Source organism: Carassius gibelio, chromosome B4 (genome assembly GCF_023724105.1).
Source record: "Carassius gibelio isolate Cgi1373 ecotype wild population from Czech Republic chromosome B4, carGib1.2-hapl.c, whole genome shotgun sequence".
Lineage (NCBI taxonomy): Eukaryota > Metazoa > Chordata > Actinopteri > Cypriniformes > Cyprinidae > Carassius > Carassius gibelio.
The window spans coordinates 13,782,645-13,801,301 of NC_068399.1; the positions used below are offsets into that span (position 1 = coordinate 13,782,645).

General features: G+C 35.5%; 1 protein-coding gene and 1 long non-coding RNA gene across 2 annotated transcripts in view; one reads left to right on the forward strand and one right to left on the reverse strand.

Moving 5' to 3' along the window:
• The window catches only part of LOC127956483 (uncharacterized), an 18,810-nt gene continuing 153 nt past the window's right edge, over window positions 1-18,657 (forward strand). The window contains exons 1-4 of the long non-coding RNA XR_008153571.1: window positions 1-297; window positions 3,850-3,962; window positions 5,446-5,593; window positions 7,716-7,857. This is a non-coding gene — a long non-coding RNA (uncharacterized LOC127956483). The remainder of the gene's footprint in view (window positions 298-3,849; window positions 3,963-5,445; window positions 5,594-7,715; window positions 7,858-18,657) is intronic.
• Window positions 9,646-18,657, reverse strand: part of LOC127956482 (guanine nucleotide-binding protein G(i) subunit alpha-1-like) — a 20,770-nt gene continuing 11,758 nt past the window's right edge. Inside the window, exons 5-9 of the mRNA XM_052554422.1 lie at window positions 14,615-14,743; window positions 13,432-13,561; window positions 12,866-13,019; window positions 11,663-11,870; window positions 9,646-10,697 (exon numbers count right to left, since the gene is read on the reverse strand). Of these exons, the coding sequence (XP_052410382.1) occupies window positions 11,680-11,870; window positions 12,866-13,019; window positions 13,432-13,561; window positions 14,615-14,743 (604 nt within the window). The 3' untranslated portion in view covers window positions 9,646-10,697; window positions 11,663-11,679. The remainder of the gene's footprint in view (window positions 10,698-11,662; window positions 11,871-12,865; window positions 13,020-13,431; window positions 13,562-14,614; window positions 14,744-18,657) is intronic.

The following is an 18,657-nucleotide window of genomic DNA, read 5'->3' on the forward strand; positions in this document are numbered from 1 at the left end:
CAGCTGGCAGGAAACACTAGTCACACGACTTTACTGAGTTGTTTATTTAACTTTTCCGACCATAGTGGCATAAAGTGAAATAAAAAAGTAAACATAAAGGTCGCGGACACCCGTGTTATTGGATAGTCTTATCAAAGTTGTCCAATGGAGGCGCGAGTTCATCCGTCAAATCCTAATTAATTTAAACGACTCGAGCTTCGTGACAGGTAAGCGCTTGAGTCAGACCACTAAACTGAAGAAAGAAAGAGAAGACCTCAAACCTGCAGATGGCACACAACTCACATTATCTCCGCATCTGTAAGTTACTGAAAAATAACACGCTAAAATTACTTTGGTAATAGTATTTGGGTTTCACTGAACTTCACGCTGTCTGAAAACAACCATGTTTCGCACTCAAACACAAGACTTTGAAATGAAACACCTTATTTGAAACAATATTCGAAAAAAATTACAGCAGTAAACCAATTACTTAAAGTAAAGCGCACCTTTCATATAGCCTTCACATTATTTCTGTATGGTATTTACTGTATTTATTTGTGCAGCATGAATACTGATCCAGTCACGTCAAAAGGGAAATACCTCTGTTGACCTTGTTAGCTTCTCGACATCAAATTATATCTTGGGTTGCTCTGGGTCACTGCTTGTTTTGTTTTTTGTAAATGACTAAATGTAAATGTAAAATAATCTAACTCTATATATAATAATAATAATAATAATACCCCAAAATAACATTTTTTTAAGGACATTCAGTTCTTAAAAATGTCTGTAATCGTATAATAAATGACGGTTCATTTAATATCAATATTCTCAATTTCAGTTGAATGAAAAAGCAGATTTGTCTTAATTGCAACAAAAATACTAAAATCTGAGGGGAGCCTTTGAGTCAAAAAGATTGAGAACCGCAATTCAGTTCAATCCGAGTGTAAATTAAGTTAAAACATGCAAATTAAAGCACATTTTGCAGTGTGTAGAAGTGTAGAGTTGCTCTGCTCAACAGAAATCGGTTAATAAACCTAGGCAAAACAAATAAATACCAATCAATCCCTCCCTCCAGTAAAAGTGGAAGAGAGGCATTATGGGATGGATGGATGAGTGATTGACCTGCATTTCAGATGGGATTCGTGTGAGGTTCAGTCAATGACATCATGATGCTGATACACCGTACTGACGCTTCTTAACATTAATGAAGTCATCAGTAAACAAAATCAGTTTCACAGGCAAGAGTTCTGTTGTTCTGAAAAAGCTAGAATTGAGTAACATACCGGTCAGTTGTTTTGTCTGAGTTCAAATAACTTGTAAAATCGAGATCAGTGTCAGCCATACTGGGGCGTGTCTTAATTTAGACATACGGGGGCGTGTCTTAAAGGAATAGTTCACTCAAAAATTAAAAATATGTCATTAATAACTCACCCTCATACCAGTAAGACCTCCATTTATCTTCAGAACACAGTTTAAGATATTTTAGATTTAGTCAGAGAGCTCTCAGTCCCTCCGTTGAATCTGTGTGTACGGTCTACTGTCCAGAAAGGTAAGAAAAACATCATCAAAGTAGTCCATGTGACATCAGAGGGTCAGTTAGAATTTTTTGAAGCATCGATAATACATTTTGGTCCAAAAATAGCAAAAACGACGACTTTATTTAGCATTGTCTTCTCTTCCGGGTCTGTTGTAAGACAGTTAAAAACAAAGCAGTTTGTGATATCCGGTTCGGGAACGAATCATTCGATGTAACCGGATCTTTTTGAAACAGTTCACCAAATCGAACTGAATCGTTTGAAACGGTTTGCGTCTCCAATAAGCATTGATCCACAAATGACTTAAACTGTTAACTTTTTTAATGTAGACATACGGGGGCCTGTTTTAATGTAGACATAAGGGGGCGTGTCTTAATCTAGACATACGGGGCCTGTCTTAATCTAGAATACGGGGGCGTGTCTTAATCTAGACATACGGGGCGTGTCTTAATCTAGACATACGGGGGCCTGTCTTAATCTAGACATACGGGGGCGTGTCTTAATCTAGACATACGGGGGCCTGTCTTAATCTAGACATACGGGGGCGTGTCTTAATCTAGACATACGGGGGCCTGTCTTAATCTAGACATACGGGGCGTGTCTTAATCTAGACATACGGGGGCCTGTCTTAATCTAGACATACGGGGCGTGTCTTAATCTAGACATACGGGGGCCTGTCTTAATCTAGACATACGGGGCGTGTCTTAATCTAGACATACGGGGGCCTGTCTTAATCTAGACATACGGGGCGTGTCTTAATCTAGACATACGGGGGCCTGTCTTAATCTAGACATACGGGGCGTGTCTTAATCTAGACATACGGGGGCCTGTCTTAATCTAGACATACGGGGCGTGTCTTAATCTAGACATACGGGGGCCTGTCTTAATCTAGACATACGGGGCGTGTCTTAATCTAGACATACGGGGGCCTGTCTTAATCTAGACATACGGGAGCGTGTCTTAATCTAGACATATGGGGGCGTCTTAATCTAGACATACGTGGGCGTTTCTTAATATAACATACAGGGGCGTGTCTCAATCTAGACATATGGGGCGTGTCTTAATCTAGACATACGGGTAGTGTCTTAATATAAACATATGTGGGCGTGTCTTAATATAGACATGTGGGGGCGTGTCTTAATCTAGATATACGGGGGCGTGTCTTTAATCTAGCAGATTCTCCCTCGCTCAAAATCAGCAGAGGCTTGACAAGTTTGTTAGGGCTCTTTTAAAGGCTGTTTCCCGCTCTTCATTGGGTGTTAATAAGGCTCGTACTGCTTCATGTGTTTGATCTCGCCACAGGAAATGTTAAAGCATGTCCTGTGTGTTTGAGCAGCTCTAATTAGTAAAGACTGTTCATTTAAAAAGTGTTAATATATATGGTGCATGAAGAAATGAAAGCAGATAGGCATTTTAAATTGAGACAGAAGCCCACTTGACAATGGAGGCGTCCCAATAGGTGATGTCTTTTCTTTTTTCTATTCATTATAATATCTCAACAGCACTCAATTGGCTTCACTGGTCATTTAAATTACTTTTAATAAAAATAACACTTTTATTCAGAAAGGATGCACTATACTGAAGACTGACAAGATGATGCTAAAAATTCAGCTTTGCCATCACTGGAATAAATTACATTTTAAAATATATTCAAATAGGCCACAGTTATGGTCAATTATATTATTATGTGTGTTTACTGTATTTTTGTTTGAATATATGCAGCCTTGGTGAACATTAGAGACTAATTCACTTTTTTACTGACCCCAAACCTTTGAACTGCAGTGAATAAACACCGCACATTATATAAGCATTATATACATTTTTGAAATGTCATTTTTGGTATACATATTATGCATTATACTTAGAATGGCTCGAGTTGATTTTTCCATATGAAATGCTTCAAATTTATATAATATAATCCCTTTCCCCCCTAACATCTAGACTGCACATATAGTACTGTTTCAGATACTAAATATGTCTCTGGATATTTTCCAGTGACAGCATCATGTCGTCTGATTGCTCCCACTCTGTTCTGGATGAGTGTGCACTCAGCCTAATGTGTTGATTACTGACTCCACGGTTAGCATTAAAGAGCTTTGCTTTCCCACACAGGAAACAGCAGAGGCTTTGAGAATTAATTAATCTATCCCACGACTCTAAATGAATGCACACTCTTGTCAGAAAAATATGTATTTCACCATTAACCTATTTTGTTTATTTAATGACTTTATTACTTAACCTAGAGTACTTGTATTAGATTTTTGATGTCTGCTATAGTAGGAATATGCATAAAAAAACAATCTCATAAAGTGTGTGTGTTTGTGTGTGTATGCAGACCCTTAAGAAGGCATTGAACAAGTCACTCCTTCTGTGTCCTTTGGGTGGCGCTGTGATACAGGACAGCGTGTATCACTCAATAAATCAGGATGAAGAACGGAACAGCTTGGGGTTTGTTTTTTTATTGCTTTGACTCCACCAGCTTCTCCGATTGCGGTTTGCAGTGATTAGATTTTTTTTTTTATTATTATTATTTTTTTTTTTACAGTTGTTGTGTGCTTATATGAAACGTTGTCTCCTATGGCTACATTAATTTGCCAAAATGTTCAGAATATTATTATTATTATTAATATTATTAATGATTATTTTATATGGATTAACACTACTAGTCAAAAGTTTTTGAACATTGAACATTTTTTTTTTTTTAAGAAATCTCTTCTGCTCAACAAACCTGCATTTATCTGAACCAAAAGTACAGCAAAAATGTTTGAAATATTTGACTATTTAAAATAACTGTTTCTATCGGAGTAATTTATTCCTGTGATTTCAAAGCTGATTTTTATCAGCATTACTCCACTCACATGGTCCTTCAGAAATCATTCTAATATTCTGTTTTGCTCTCAAAAAACATTTATTATTATTATTATTATTATTATTATGTTGTAAACAGCTGATTTTTTTCAGGTTTCTTTGAAGATTAGAAGAACAACATTTTTCTGAAATGGAAGTCTTTTGTGACATTATAAATGTCTTTATCATCACTTTTGATGAATTTAAAGCATCCTTGCTGAATAAAGTTATAATTTCTTTATTTAAAAAATAAAAAAATACTCACTCCAAGGTTTTGAATGCTATAATGTTATAATGGTACAAAAGCCTTTTATTTCATAATAAATGCTTATCTTTGCATTTTTCTATTTCTATAAATGTAGTTAACTGTTTTAAATATTGATAATAATACAAATATTTATTGAAGAGTAAATCAGCATATAAGAATGATTTCTGAAGGATCATGTGACATGAAGACTGGAGGAATGATGCTGAAAAATCAGCTTTGCATCACAGGAATGAATTACATTTGAAAGTATTTTCAAATAGAAAGCAGTTATTTGAAATAGTAAAAATATTTCACAATATTACTGCTGTTGCTGGATAAAATAAATGCAGGCTTTATGATCAGAAGAAAATTCTTTAAAAAAATTAATAAATCATAAAACTTTTGACTGGTAGTGTATATATACCATACAAATAATACATTAATATTTATTGGCAAAAAGTCCAAATAAATGAAGCTACCATCATTCTAACAAAAAAAAATGCTCATCCACATATAGCATGCATGTGCATTTCTCATCTTATAAATTAGATAAAGAGTTTCTGAAAGCCGCATGTCTAAATGACTAATTAACTGATTAAATATATATGACGGAGCTGGAGTGCTGCTCACCATCATGCATTAAGTGCTTTAGCAGTGGTCCTGCTCCCTGTGGTGGGCTGGAAACAAACCACTCTTAATGACTGAAGGACAGATGTTACTATGCTAGCTAAACACTGACATGCTCAATATTCATCAGCCATGGTTAAAATGGTGCAACCAAGGAGTACCATTTTTGTTTGAGTAACAGCATTGTATTTTCTTTTTCCTTGTTTACAGATGCAGGAGTGTTTGTAGGCAGCTGCTCTGCATATGAATTGTGTCTTTATGTCACAGTATGAACTCAGACTCAGAAATGTAGGCCATGCTTTAGATGATTCATCCAAGTACTCTCAGCGTCGTTCTGCCCACAGGATCTCTCGATTCGGTGAGAAAACACAAACATCTACCCCAACAAACACATGCTGCTACATCCAGACACTCCTCATCTTCTGATACAATGCATAAATATAACAGATATTCATTGTTTTCATATTTGAGCTTGGACTGAAATTCTTAAGATGCAGGATGTGCATTCACTGCGAAAACACTGCGTAAGTGTGCCGGTTGAATCAGTCGGTCGTACAGTAAATGTCTTTTAAGGGTTTAGACGCTTATTTTTAGAATGTAATTGTTCAAATGCTTGGGGTCAGTAAGATTGAAATTAAATATTAAATTATTTAAAATTAATTCATTGCTATATCCAGAAAGGATGATTTAATGGATCAAAAGTGACAGTAAGACTTTTTAATGTAACAAATAATAAAAAGAAATGCTGGAAAAAAAAACTTCAAAGAAACCTAAAAAAAAGTCAGTTTCCACAAATATGGAAAAAAAGTGGCACAAATGTTTTTCAACTTTGTTTAGTAATAAGAAATGTTTCAAATCAGTATTTTAAAGTACTTTCCGAAGGATCACGTGACATTCAGAGAAATTCAGCTTTGCCGTCACAGAAGTAAATTACATTTGACAATTTATTAAAATAGAAAATAGTTATTACATTTTTATTTAATTTTGTATACAGTAAAATACAATAAATCATGGCAAAAAGTCCCACCTTGTAGTCTTATATGAGAATTTATATGAGAAATTTTCATCTAATATATTGTCAGCCAGACAAAATGTATCAGTCCAACTCTTTCTTTCAAATGTTATTCATGTCTGTACAGATAAACTGTTTTTGCTGAGTTTTCCTAATATGATATGAGCACTGACTCTGTACTACATACTAAGGCAGCGAGATGTGGGATGAATGTGTGCATAATGTGAGAAATTAGCAATGAAGAGCATAAAGGGAGTGCGAAAAACAAACAGATCACAGATTGAGCGACAAAATCGCTTTGTGACCCACTTTAACTGTTTGTTGTCAGCTTGTGGAAAATGATAACAGCCTCTTTTCACTGTCGATGAATGCTTATGTTTTTTTAAATGCACTCTTCAGTCCTATTTCCAAGTAGCCGTTTTCTAAAAATGCTCAAAATTAGTCACCGTTCAACTGAGAGGAACCACACTTGACGTAAAAAATCTGTTCTGAGAAGAGCTGTAATAGCAGAACAATGCATACATGTGCATCTTTAGGCATTGTCCGATGTCACAGTGAAAACATCAGGAGCTATTAATAACCGACTGGTGAAGGGATCACAAGACCAGAGGAATATCTCTGTTGCTATGGAGTCCAGAGTTGATGACATCACGGGGCATGCGTTAATATGAAAGAGACGCTGCTGGTTACTGAGAAAGAGGAGATATTGAACGTGCATTAAACACAGCTGACATAAATGTGGGGGTTTTAGGGTTGTGTGAATAATATCAAGTTTAAAAAGATCTGGGTAGCCTATATATAAACCCAAACGCAGAGCTGTCTGGTTGGATGTGCTCAAAAGCATCTTGCTTGGGTGGAAGTGCTATCTATTAATCAAATGAATGCTTTACAACATGCATGAGAAGGTCACTAATGGAAAATCTAGTGCTTCTCGTCTCCCACGCTCAACAGAGAACACTGAGTGCTCAATAGATGCAACAATTAGACACACTCATGTGCCAAAGAAACTACTATCAATTAGTTAGGATCCACCAAAAGTGGTTATATAACGCAGTTCATGTGGGTCTTAAAGGGATATCTCGAATAAAAACGAGTCTTTCATTCGGGTACATGAAGTCCCCCCTCGTGATTTCAAAATGTAGAAATACACACAAAAGCTGTTTTGAAACCACAGTAAGGCCAAAGGCATTCATTTTGTGTTAAATAAGGTGCATGACTCTGACATTGTGTACAGAGCTGGAAGAACACTGATAAGGCCCTTTATCACTGCTCTAACAAACATCACACACACACACTAATATATATAGAGAGAAAAAAGCACTACAATAATGTTCTTTGTTCTCTGCAAAACATCAGTCGTTCATCATCATTTGTGTATGACGTATGACGACGTCACTAATTTCCCAGGCTCTTTTTTTTTGTCTAAAAATACAGCATAATCTTTTCTTGTCTTGTTCTTCCTCCACAGGCAGTAAAGCCTCATAAATATAGCACTCAGAACGTCATCCATGACCTGAAGTTGAAGAAAGAGCGAGCTGGATCTGCACTGAGGTTTAGCTGACTGTGTGAAGGTGGGGGTTTGAAGATGACGTAGGCGTGAAAATATTCAGGTGAGCACAAAAATAAAATAATATTTACATGAGCACCAATGCGTCTAGCTATACATAGCACATTATGTTAGCAATGGCCTACTATATGACTTGGCACTACCTTTTGGACAGGCTAGAATAAATATATCAAAAGTAGTGCTGACAAACGATTAATCGCGATTAATTGCTTCCAAATAAAAGTCTTTGTTTACATAATAAATGTATGTGTGCTGTGTATAATTTATTTATATACAAATACACACATGCATGTATATGTATTTAAAAAATAATGTGTATATATTAATACGTTTATTATATAAATTATATGAATATAAATATAGACATGTAAATATATCTAAATATTTTCAAAATGTATACTGTATGTGTGTATATAATAAATATACACAGAACACACATCTATATATATATATATATATATATATATATATATATATATATATTATGCAAACAATCACTTTTATTTTCTATGCGATTAATCACAATTAATCGCTTGACAGCACTGCTCAAAAGTGCACATTTTATATATTCGAAATATTCTCACATATGTTTATTATATGATTATATAAGTTTTGCTAGTGCTTGTTAAGAGGGGTCTTAAAAGCATTTAAACAAATATATAACACATTTTAATAATAACACGTTTGGTTAAATGACAGACATTTGATCGCACATTTTATTTACGGCTTTAGTTTCAATCTCCTAGAAATGTACATCCCTTTCTCGGAAAGAAAAAAGTATCAAATGGATTTCCCTGTTCAACAAAACTGAGGCTATTTTCTATATTCTCCTCTACTGGCCCCCTGGCTTGTGACCTATATTCATGCCAGGTTTTCGTCATAATGCCCTGGAGTAGCTTGTAATCTTCAGTGTTTCCATTTGCCCAGCTATGGATCCAGCAACTAAACTTGATAGCATGCTTTTACTAGAAACAGGTTAGGAAAAGACCCTGGGTCTTATCTGAGGCACCAGGGGGCTATAATTGTCTGAAGCTTATATATGCACACTGATTTCATAAAATTTTTTCTTGTTAGTCAGATAGTCATAATGTTAGCCAATAGCGAGACAGCTATTTGGGAATCGTTTTAGCAAACTCTTGTTCAAAACTGGCTGCATTTTTCTTTGGAACATCCACTTTTTTATGATCCAGTCAGTTACTAAAGAATGAATAAAGCTTCATTGTATATTATATTTTCCATTTCACTCGGAAAGACACTTTACAAAGTACAGTGAATTGTGACATGTTTATGTTGACTGATGAGGATATGAAGGCCATTATATCAAAGTCCCTTTCGAGGAAATTCTGTTCACTAGACAGCCATATTTGTTACACATCTGGGCAGCTCATCCAAGACAATGGATAAATGGGGGAATCCTGAAATCTCAAATATTAAATTACATATTTCAGATCAGCTGCAGTGACACAATGTCTTTACCAATCAAGGATTTGCTCTTTCATTTAAAAGGGTGACATGTTTTGCCATATTGCATGTTGCAGTGTCTCCCGTTCATAAGCAATAGGAGTGAACCGTTTAGTATAATTTCTTCTTTTATGTCAGTCTTCGACATGCGTTCACAACAGTACCATGACGCACGTGTGTGTGCAATAGTTTAAAATACACTAAACCATTACTATCAGCAATACATTTTGGTACGGAATGAAATGTATTTATATTGTGTCTGCCAATACATTTCGGGATTGCTTTCTCCACAATGTGCAGGTACTGTAGAATGTCTTTGTCAAGCCAGTGTGAATACAGGGATGAGTAGAGGGACTACAAAAAATACAACTCAGGAAGTAAATGCCTTTTATTAGCAAAATAAGGGAAATGAGTGTACAAATGTTCCCCCAATATGGAGAACACACAGACAGAGGTGGCAGTTTTCTTCAAAATCACTCAACAGTATCGCTTGCCTCAAATGTCTGTTAGCAGACAATATCGTATTGTTTTATTTTTCTCCGTGAAATCCCGAACCCCTTGTCAGTCCCTTCGTCTCACAATGGTGTTCCTTGGTGACGTGTAATTCTCCAAGCAGTAAGCCGTTAAAATGGCGGCCAGTGTCTGATGACAGGTGCTTGAGAGAGCGATTCCAAGTCCTGCGTGCGGAGCGTCTCAGCGCCTGACAGCTGAACAGGACTCATCTCCATCTGAAGGGGCTGTTTAGTCTACTCTTGTTCCTATAGAGACTCAGAAGGTTTGGACCACCGCTCACTGTATTAACCATTAGCTCGCACTTCATTGGCGTATTATATACACATACACACGCAAACAGATCCACGCACGCTCTCTGTCTCTCACACCACACACGCTCACTTTCGATGCATATGAGGATTTGTGCTCTCAGATTAGTAACATCCAGTATGATATTTTTTCACGTTGGAGAGATATCCAGCAGGCAAACCCAAGCAAATGGACAAAGACTGCAGAAACGCATGCGAAGGCACGAGGACCAACAAACCGGATTGAGAAGCAAAATCTTCCTCTCTCCCCATAGCAACAACCGCAAAGGCAAAAAAAAAAAAAAAAAAAAACATTTTACAAGTAAAAGGGGAACTCCTCTGATGCAAGAAAGCAAAATAATAAGAAATCCCTCATTTAAAAGAAACAAACTTGTGTCAGGGTGAAAAATAAACAACATGGCTGTGACAGCAAAGGACTATACGAACATTCGACACAATTCATTTTTAAATGCTACGTTTTAACATTTCCAGAGACAAAACCATAAATAAAGCTGTCAAAAGTGGCATAATGTACAGCACTGGTCCAAGACCAATTTTCTCCATACTTGGTCTTGTAATCTTTCTCCAACAAAATGCACATCAAAACTGGCATCAATTTCACCTAAAAAGGGGGGAGAAAAAACTTACTTAAATATGACTTAAACAGATAAACAAGGCATTAAGAGTAAACTACTTACTGCAAATTTTATGTATTCAACACGGTTTAAAAGTGAAGTGAGAAATTTTTTTACACTAAACAAAAGCAAAAATATTCAGATTCAGGATGAATCTGACATTAGTTAATTTTTACTGCACGCAGAACTTATATAGCCGAGCCAACTGAAGAAATTACCAAAAAATGCTTTTCTAGAAAGAACCTTTACTAGTCTAATTCATGTTTGTGAACTGGTTTGTTGAGACATGAGCCAGTGATAATTATTCATTCCAAGCATATTAACTTTTCTTTTTCTATAGGAAAATCTTTAGTTAACTGCTGTCACTGTTTTTGACTCAATTAAATGAATAAGCATAATTTTACGATAACTGATAGATTACCATTCAACACTTTGTAATTGGTATGATTTTAAGGCTGGAATTTTTTTACTATAATTATTCCTGTTAAATAACTGTTTTCTGTTTTATAATATTTTAAGAATGTAATTAATTCTATCAAAGCTGAAATTCTTCAGACAGTCACATGATGCTACAGAAATTCTAATATGCTGATTTGGCTCTCAAGAAACATTTTTTATTATAATTGTCAGTGTTTTTATCATCTGAATTCAACTTTGTTGCATAAAATTATATAATTTAAAAAGCTGTTACCCCCTTAGGAGGTAGTCCGGCCCTAAACTCATGCCATGAATAATCAGTTCACCAAAAAATGTTCATTCTTTACCAGAACACTGAATCAACTAGCCTACACACCTGACCTTCAAACACATTTGTTCTGTAATGTTTCTTCCATTATGGCTCCAGGAAAAGTATGTGACTTCATCCGCAATATGAACATAGATTATATAAACATGCACTGTGTGGCCAGCATGCCATCATGGCACACATGACATTTAGTAAGCTGATTCTCACCAGATCCAGGCCAGCTTCTAGAACAGTCCGCAGTCCTTCAGGTTGTTCTTGATGATCACATCGGTCACTGCGTCAAAGACAAACTGCACGTTCTTGGTGTCGGTGGCGCAGGTGAAGTGAGTGTAGATCTCCTTGGTATCTTTCCGCTTATTCAGATCTTCAAACTGACACTGAATGTAGGCAGCGGCCTCTTCATATGTATTTGACCCTGTGAGATGGACAGGAAATATTTTTCAATATGAGGAAGTGATGTCACTTGTTCCTGAGACATAAAATAACCAGAAACAATGTAATGTATAAATGAACACAGACATTTTTTTCCAGTCATAATGATTAATGTTGGGATTTTCGCTCTGGCCATCAACCCCTTAACACTATACACACAGACACACAGACACACACACACACACACATATATATATTTCATACAAAAAAAGAGAAATTCTGTATAGTTATAACAATAAAGTTATAAGAAAATGTAGGGGTTAGGGTTCGGGACAGCCACGTCCCAATTGAAAGTACCCAATAAATGATGATTTTTATATATATTAATCTTACTAGTATTCTAAATATTATCATGGGTTTCAATAGATAATTTTAATATAATAGTATATAACAGAGGATCTGAATACTTAAATGGTTTTTAAATGTTTTTTTTGGATGTGGCACAGCAGTTTGTACCAAATCTGTAGAATGGCCCATATATGTGTGTGTGTACTGAATAATAATTTAGAGCTTTGTCCACAATTTATACAACATTTTATCCAGGGTTATTACTGTCAACTAAAAACTAACCAAAACCATAAAAAAAAGTTAATTAGTTCGTTTACTTACAACTGTAATTTAATTAAGATTACAATAAGAACTTAAATTATTAACAGTCAGAACATAAATTATGTGAAAATAACGAAAAAAAAGACAAAACAACATTACAAAAATTCCAAAAAAATTCCAAAAAAATCTAATTCAAAATATTAACAAAAACTATATTAGTATATCAATGATACAAAATAACAAAACAGCACTTTATTTTTCTATTTAGTTATAGAATTCTAACAATATGTTTGTGGGTGTGTGTGTGTATATATATATATATATATATATATATATATATATATATATATATATATATATATATTTGTGTGTGTGTGTGTGTGTGTGTGTGTGTGTGTGTGTGTGTGTAATCCAGTATCAGGGTCTGACCTGCGTATTCTGGGTAGCAGATGGTGAGTGGGCTCCTCTTGATCTTCTCCTCAAACAGATCTTTCTTATTGAGGAACAGGATGATAGATGTGTCCGTGAACCACTTGTTGTTGCAGATGCTGTCAAACAGCTTCATGCTCTCATGCATTCGGTTCTAGAGAAAAAGAAATTGTTTGATGGAACAAAAGAAATAAGGACTAAGTGAACTAGAAACTGGGTGTCGATAGAGCATCTTGGCTTAGAAGCATCTTTAAACAGCATATTATATTACACAATAACGTACACGGTCTACTCAGTGATCATTTAATGACTGCATGCCGAGCTTTGTATCGAGTTGCCTTTCAACGCAGTGTACTTTAGCCCTCTGCCATTTACCATTAAATCAATCAATACATGTTTGCGAACGCGTAATAAAGCAGGACTCGAACTGGATCAATATGACGTTGACATGGATTATATGATAAATGCAGGCTTAGTTTACCCCTCATTCATCCAATACAGAGTCACATTTTCTGTATACACTGTATTTCTGTATTTTCTTTAAATAACAGGAAGTATTTGCGTACCATCTCTTCATCTTCGGCCAGCACCAGGTCATAATCGCTCAGTGCCACACAGAAGATGATGGCAGTTACACCTTCAAAACAGTGGATCCATTTTTTCCTCTCCGACCTTTGACCCCCAACGTCAAACATCCTGAAACACATGACATTTTAAAATGCTTATCATCAAGTTTCTGTAAGTCAGTTCGAAACTAGTGAGCTGCCTTGCTAAATTAACAAGGGGCTTACTAGCTGAAATGAAACCACAGAAATTATTGATGTGGTAATCTCTACATAGACTGCAATTCTGTGTGCCCCCCTAAAAATAGCATAGACTCCTCTCACAATTTCTTTTATTAGAGTTTGGTGTTAGCATGTTGCGATGCTTCTGCTGTGATGCTCTAATAACCATAATAATACAGAGCATATGCACGGATATAGAGTTGGACATCAGTTTTCAACTCTGAAAGTTCTGTAGCTAAAAACGGGCAAAGAAACTGACGATATGTACTTCCTCTTCCTGTCTGAATCAGAGTGCAAGCCAGTTTGAGAGTGACACTTCTCTATTTTTCTCTCTCTCTGCTTCTCTTTTCTGTAACTCTTGCACATGATTGCAGTCACACAGTATTTGCACAGTCTACAAAGATTTGACATCAAAACTCAATACAAATGTTATGAATTAGTTCCTGTTATGAAGCATATTTACCCACAAATATGACCCCATAATGAAGTATGCATAGTATATATACTATGATATGCATTTGCTTCATGACAGGAACTAATTCATAACATTTGTATTGAGTTTTGATGTCAAATCTTGGTTGACTGTGCAAATACTGTGGGACTGCAATCATGTGCAAGAGTTACAGAAAAGAGAAGCATGTGTGTGTGTGTGTGTGTGTGTGTGCATATATGTTTGTGTATATAAAAGAAAAATAATAAAAAGATTTTTGAACCATTAAAGGAATAGGCTAGTTAACCCCCTAAAAAATGGTCATCAGGTACTATCCCTCATGTCGTTCACAACAACAACAAAAAAGATTTTATTGCAAAATATTGTGAATTGGAGAACAAAAAGTGTCTTAATGAAATAGGCTTGATTTTTGTGCAAAATGTAATCAATTTTTCTTGTGACTTTGGGTTGAACTAAGATTAACCAAGAATATATTTTTGGCAGTTTTAGAATAAAGCAACCTGAAGTGCTCACTTGAAGTGGAGGTCTTTGAAAGTGAAGTGTGTCTCAACGATGCCTGTGGTTTTGACTCGGGTCCTCAGCACATCCTGTTGTGTGGGTACGTAGGTGGCCTGCGATATTCTGTCTAAGTCATTCAGATAGCTGTAGAGAAATAACAGGAAGTAAGGGGTTAGTTCAAATGAAATGAAATTTGTGGTTTCAGTAAAACTCTTGGCCCAAAAATCCCGGCAGGTTTCTCACAAGATGGGAAAAGGGGTAGACCGGCAATCACTGGGTGGAGATGATCCCTGCTAAAACATATTTTTACACACACACACACACAAGGCCGCTCAAAAACAATTGCACAACAGTCAGCAGGACCATTTCCTAAAAAACAAACAATGTACCGTAACGTCTGCCAACTGCCCACTTCATATGATGTTCACGGTCCTGACTAAAATGGTGTGACAGAGGCCACAGTTTAGCTCGCGATTTGGTAATGCTAAGTAACGGCGTAAACAAAAGCCAAACCCCATTACGCACTCACAAATAGACAACTGAGACATCAACCACACACACAAATTTGCACAGAAGCTCTGTTCCACAACCTAGCTAGCTACCCACTCACCCACATTTATGTTTCTGACGCAAACACCTTTCTAAAAGGAAACCTTATAGGGCACTTCATTTTAGATGAATTCTAAAACGCATTCAAATGTATTTGTAAAAGAGAAGGAATCCCGGAATTCCCCACTAAAAACGTAAAGAGAGAACAGAACAGCAGAAATAGATATTTTCAATAAGAAAAATTCACACTTTATTTTAAGGTCCAATTCTCGATAGAACTAGAACATTTGTCTTAATAAAGTACTAATTTGCTGCTTATTAAGTTAGTAAGGTAGTTGTTAAGTTTAGATATTTGTTGGATTAGCGATGTAGAATATGATCATGCTGAAAATGTGCTTTACAATTACTAATATACCGCTAAAATGTTAATAATAGTCATATTAATAAACAAGTAGTTAACAGTGAGAATTGGTTGCTATACTAAAGTGTTAAATTATTCAATATTACTTTCATGATATGCTTTTGCCTTTGATTCATAAAGTTAGACATAATACTAAAATAATACAAATCAATTGTTTTGTTTATTTGAATTATTCCAATACTAGTACTAATATCAATGGTAACCCTTTAGTATAGCGACCAATTCTCACTGTTAACTACTTGCTTATTAGCACGACTATTATTAACATTTTAGCTTTATATTAGTACTTATAAAGCACATATTCTGCATGATGATCATATTCTACATCCCTAAATCCTTAAATTTAACTACAATCTTACAAACTATTAATAAACAGCAAATTAATAAATTATTGAGGCAAACATAGTAAATTGTTTGTTAATAGTGAGAATTGGATCTTAAAATAAAGCGTTATCAATAATAATAAATATTCATAATCCATATTATTTTACACAACCTGTTGATCATTTAGCCTTGTTATTTTATGTAAATGATTAAAAAGAACCTCCTAATAAAATGACCTGCCTATAGATACCTGAGACAAGTGTTTAGAACATGAATGAATGGAAAAAGAAATCATAAAAAATGGGTTCTACTTAAAAGTATTTGTCCCACACGCTCCATACCATACTGGTTCAGTTGAACTAAATAACCATAGATCTTTAAAGTCATTCTGGATGACATATGCGATAGAATAATTAAGTAACATATATTACACATGCAAGAGGCCCACGTGTCACAGCACCCCAAACCACTCAAAATAATAAACCACAAAGTTACCATTATGACTCCATTGTGCTGAGCTCGAATGCTTTTCTTCCTGTTTTTTTTGCACTTGCATCGTAATGACGTTAGCATGCACAGGCCTGTTAAAGTACGATGTGAGTGCAGGTCAGCGGGGCAGTGGGGAGGGTTCATGGGTTCATGTTTAGCCACGTTGCAAGTCAACTGTGTCTAATAGACAGTAGATGGTTACACACACACACACACACACACACAGTTGTACGAGAACAGCACTGGCATTTCTATTTGATTAAGAGAAATGGAAATTTTTGAGTACACTACATAATTGTTATCTGTTTGCTATCTTTAACTCCTTTATCTTTAGCAATGGTTTGATGCAACATGAAACGTTAACACGCACCCACACATATTTGCATGCTTCAACTGTCGCATGTGACACACTTTCTTCTGGGCATTTTTCTCACATGAAATCAACATCGTAAACGTGTGGCGGGTTTTCCGAGTTGAGGGTAACAGCATGTGCTTAGAAGCAGGCAGCTACAGTGGGGCAAATATTGACAAGCTCGTTCAAGGCTCAAACAGTAAGAGTCTGGATACGGTAAGACAGGAGATCTCCGTGTACTGGATAAAGCTGTTTGAACTTGCTGTTTTGGCAATGGCTGATGTTCGATGAACGAGAAAAACAGAAGGGGAGGGAACAAGAAAACAGAAGGAGGAATGAACGGTTGAGCACCCAGAAAGGTGAACGGGCTGAGAGAGATAGGAAGGGAGGATGGTATGTGAGGTAGACAGATAAAGAAAGATAAATAAAGAATGACTGTAGAAGACAAAAACAAAAAGTTATGAGGTGATTCATCTCCGTTCCAACTCAGCTCCAAAGAAAATACAGTGTGACGGTATAAAAAACACAGCTAATAAGGACTTAAAGTCATGATATGTTACATATTTGAATTTTGGACCAATGAGATTTCAATGTGAGAGGAGCAGTTCAAATAGAGTGCAACTTTGCTTGACCGCTTTTTCAGCTGCCTTGGTTCTGGAAGGCTTTTCATTCCATTTGGGATATTAAAAAAGGTATATGGAAAAAAAAATTACAGGCTATGAACCAAACCAACCGGCTATGAGGTGAATCACAAAAGGTACAAGACTGTGTAGAGCTACAGTCCCATTGTTAAAGATGTAATTGAATTAAAACCTAAAATATAAAAAATTTATTGTTACACTTATATACGTTTACAAAATAAGCATTATCTTAAAAACATTTTTTTTTTTAAATATTCCCTATGTATTCATTTTGGTTTCATATTGTTTTGATGAATTTTTATAACCTTACATTTAATGGCATGCCTATTATAAACTTATTGGCTTTTTATTAATACTTATAAAGCACATTCTACTTCCCTAATCCTACCAATACCTAAACTTAACAACTACGTTACTAACTATTAATAAGTAGCAAATTTGGAGTTTATTTAGGCAAAAGTCGTAGTTAATGGTTACCGAGAATCGGACCTTAAAATAAAGTGCGACCGCAATGTGTATACACATATACAAAAAAAAATACACATCACATCTTAAAAACACAGATTAGGTGGAGACAGAAAGATTCCCCTGAACGCTTCACTAACGCTAGCTACGAAATTTGTAAGCTTGTTTTTTAAGAATGACTGGCGAAAATCCAATTTTACCACCATATGTAAGCTCACTCATTGTTTGGGAATATAATTGTTTTTTGAAAAAGGTTAACTTTAACGGCCGAACCATATACGTGAGATGCGTAAGAAATCTTTAGACACACCCATAACAACAAAAGACAATAGTTTATTGAACCTTTTCTGATAAGAAGTGTTCGCTGCAAACGCGTGCATTTTTGGCGATCGTTTTCGTCCAGTCCGTTCATTTTAATATTTTGTCGTCATTTGTTTTCAGACAGTGGCAGCAGATTTGTGATAAAATTTCTTAAAACTGTTAGAAGATGTAAAAACCGATTGACACATTATAAGAATTAAATAATGCATATAATGATATATTTGGATAGTATAGCTCATCATTTGGTTTCGAAGGAATGTATTTAGAAAAGTTGAGATCATATTGAGTTATCCAACTTGTGATTGCAGGCTTTGGTGTGCTAGTTGTATGATACATTCTGAAACCCTAGAAGAGACACAAATTACTAGGTTCATTATCACAGATGCTGAAGTTTCAGTTTGCGCTCCAATTGAAATATTAAAGAAATCTTGGTTGTGGTTTTTCTGTTTCTTGTGGGGTGATTCATCGCTTTGTACTTTATCTCTTCACACTTGGT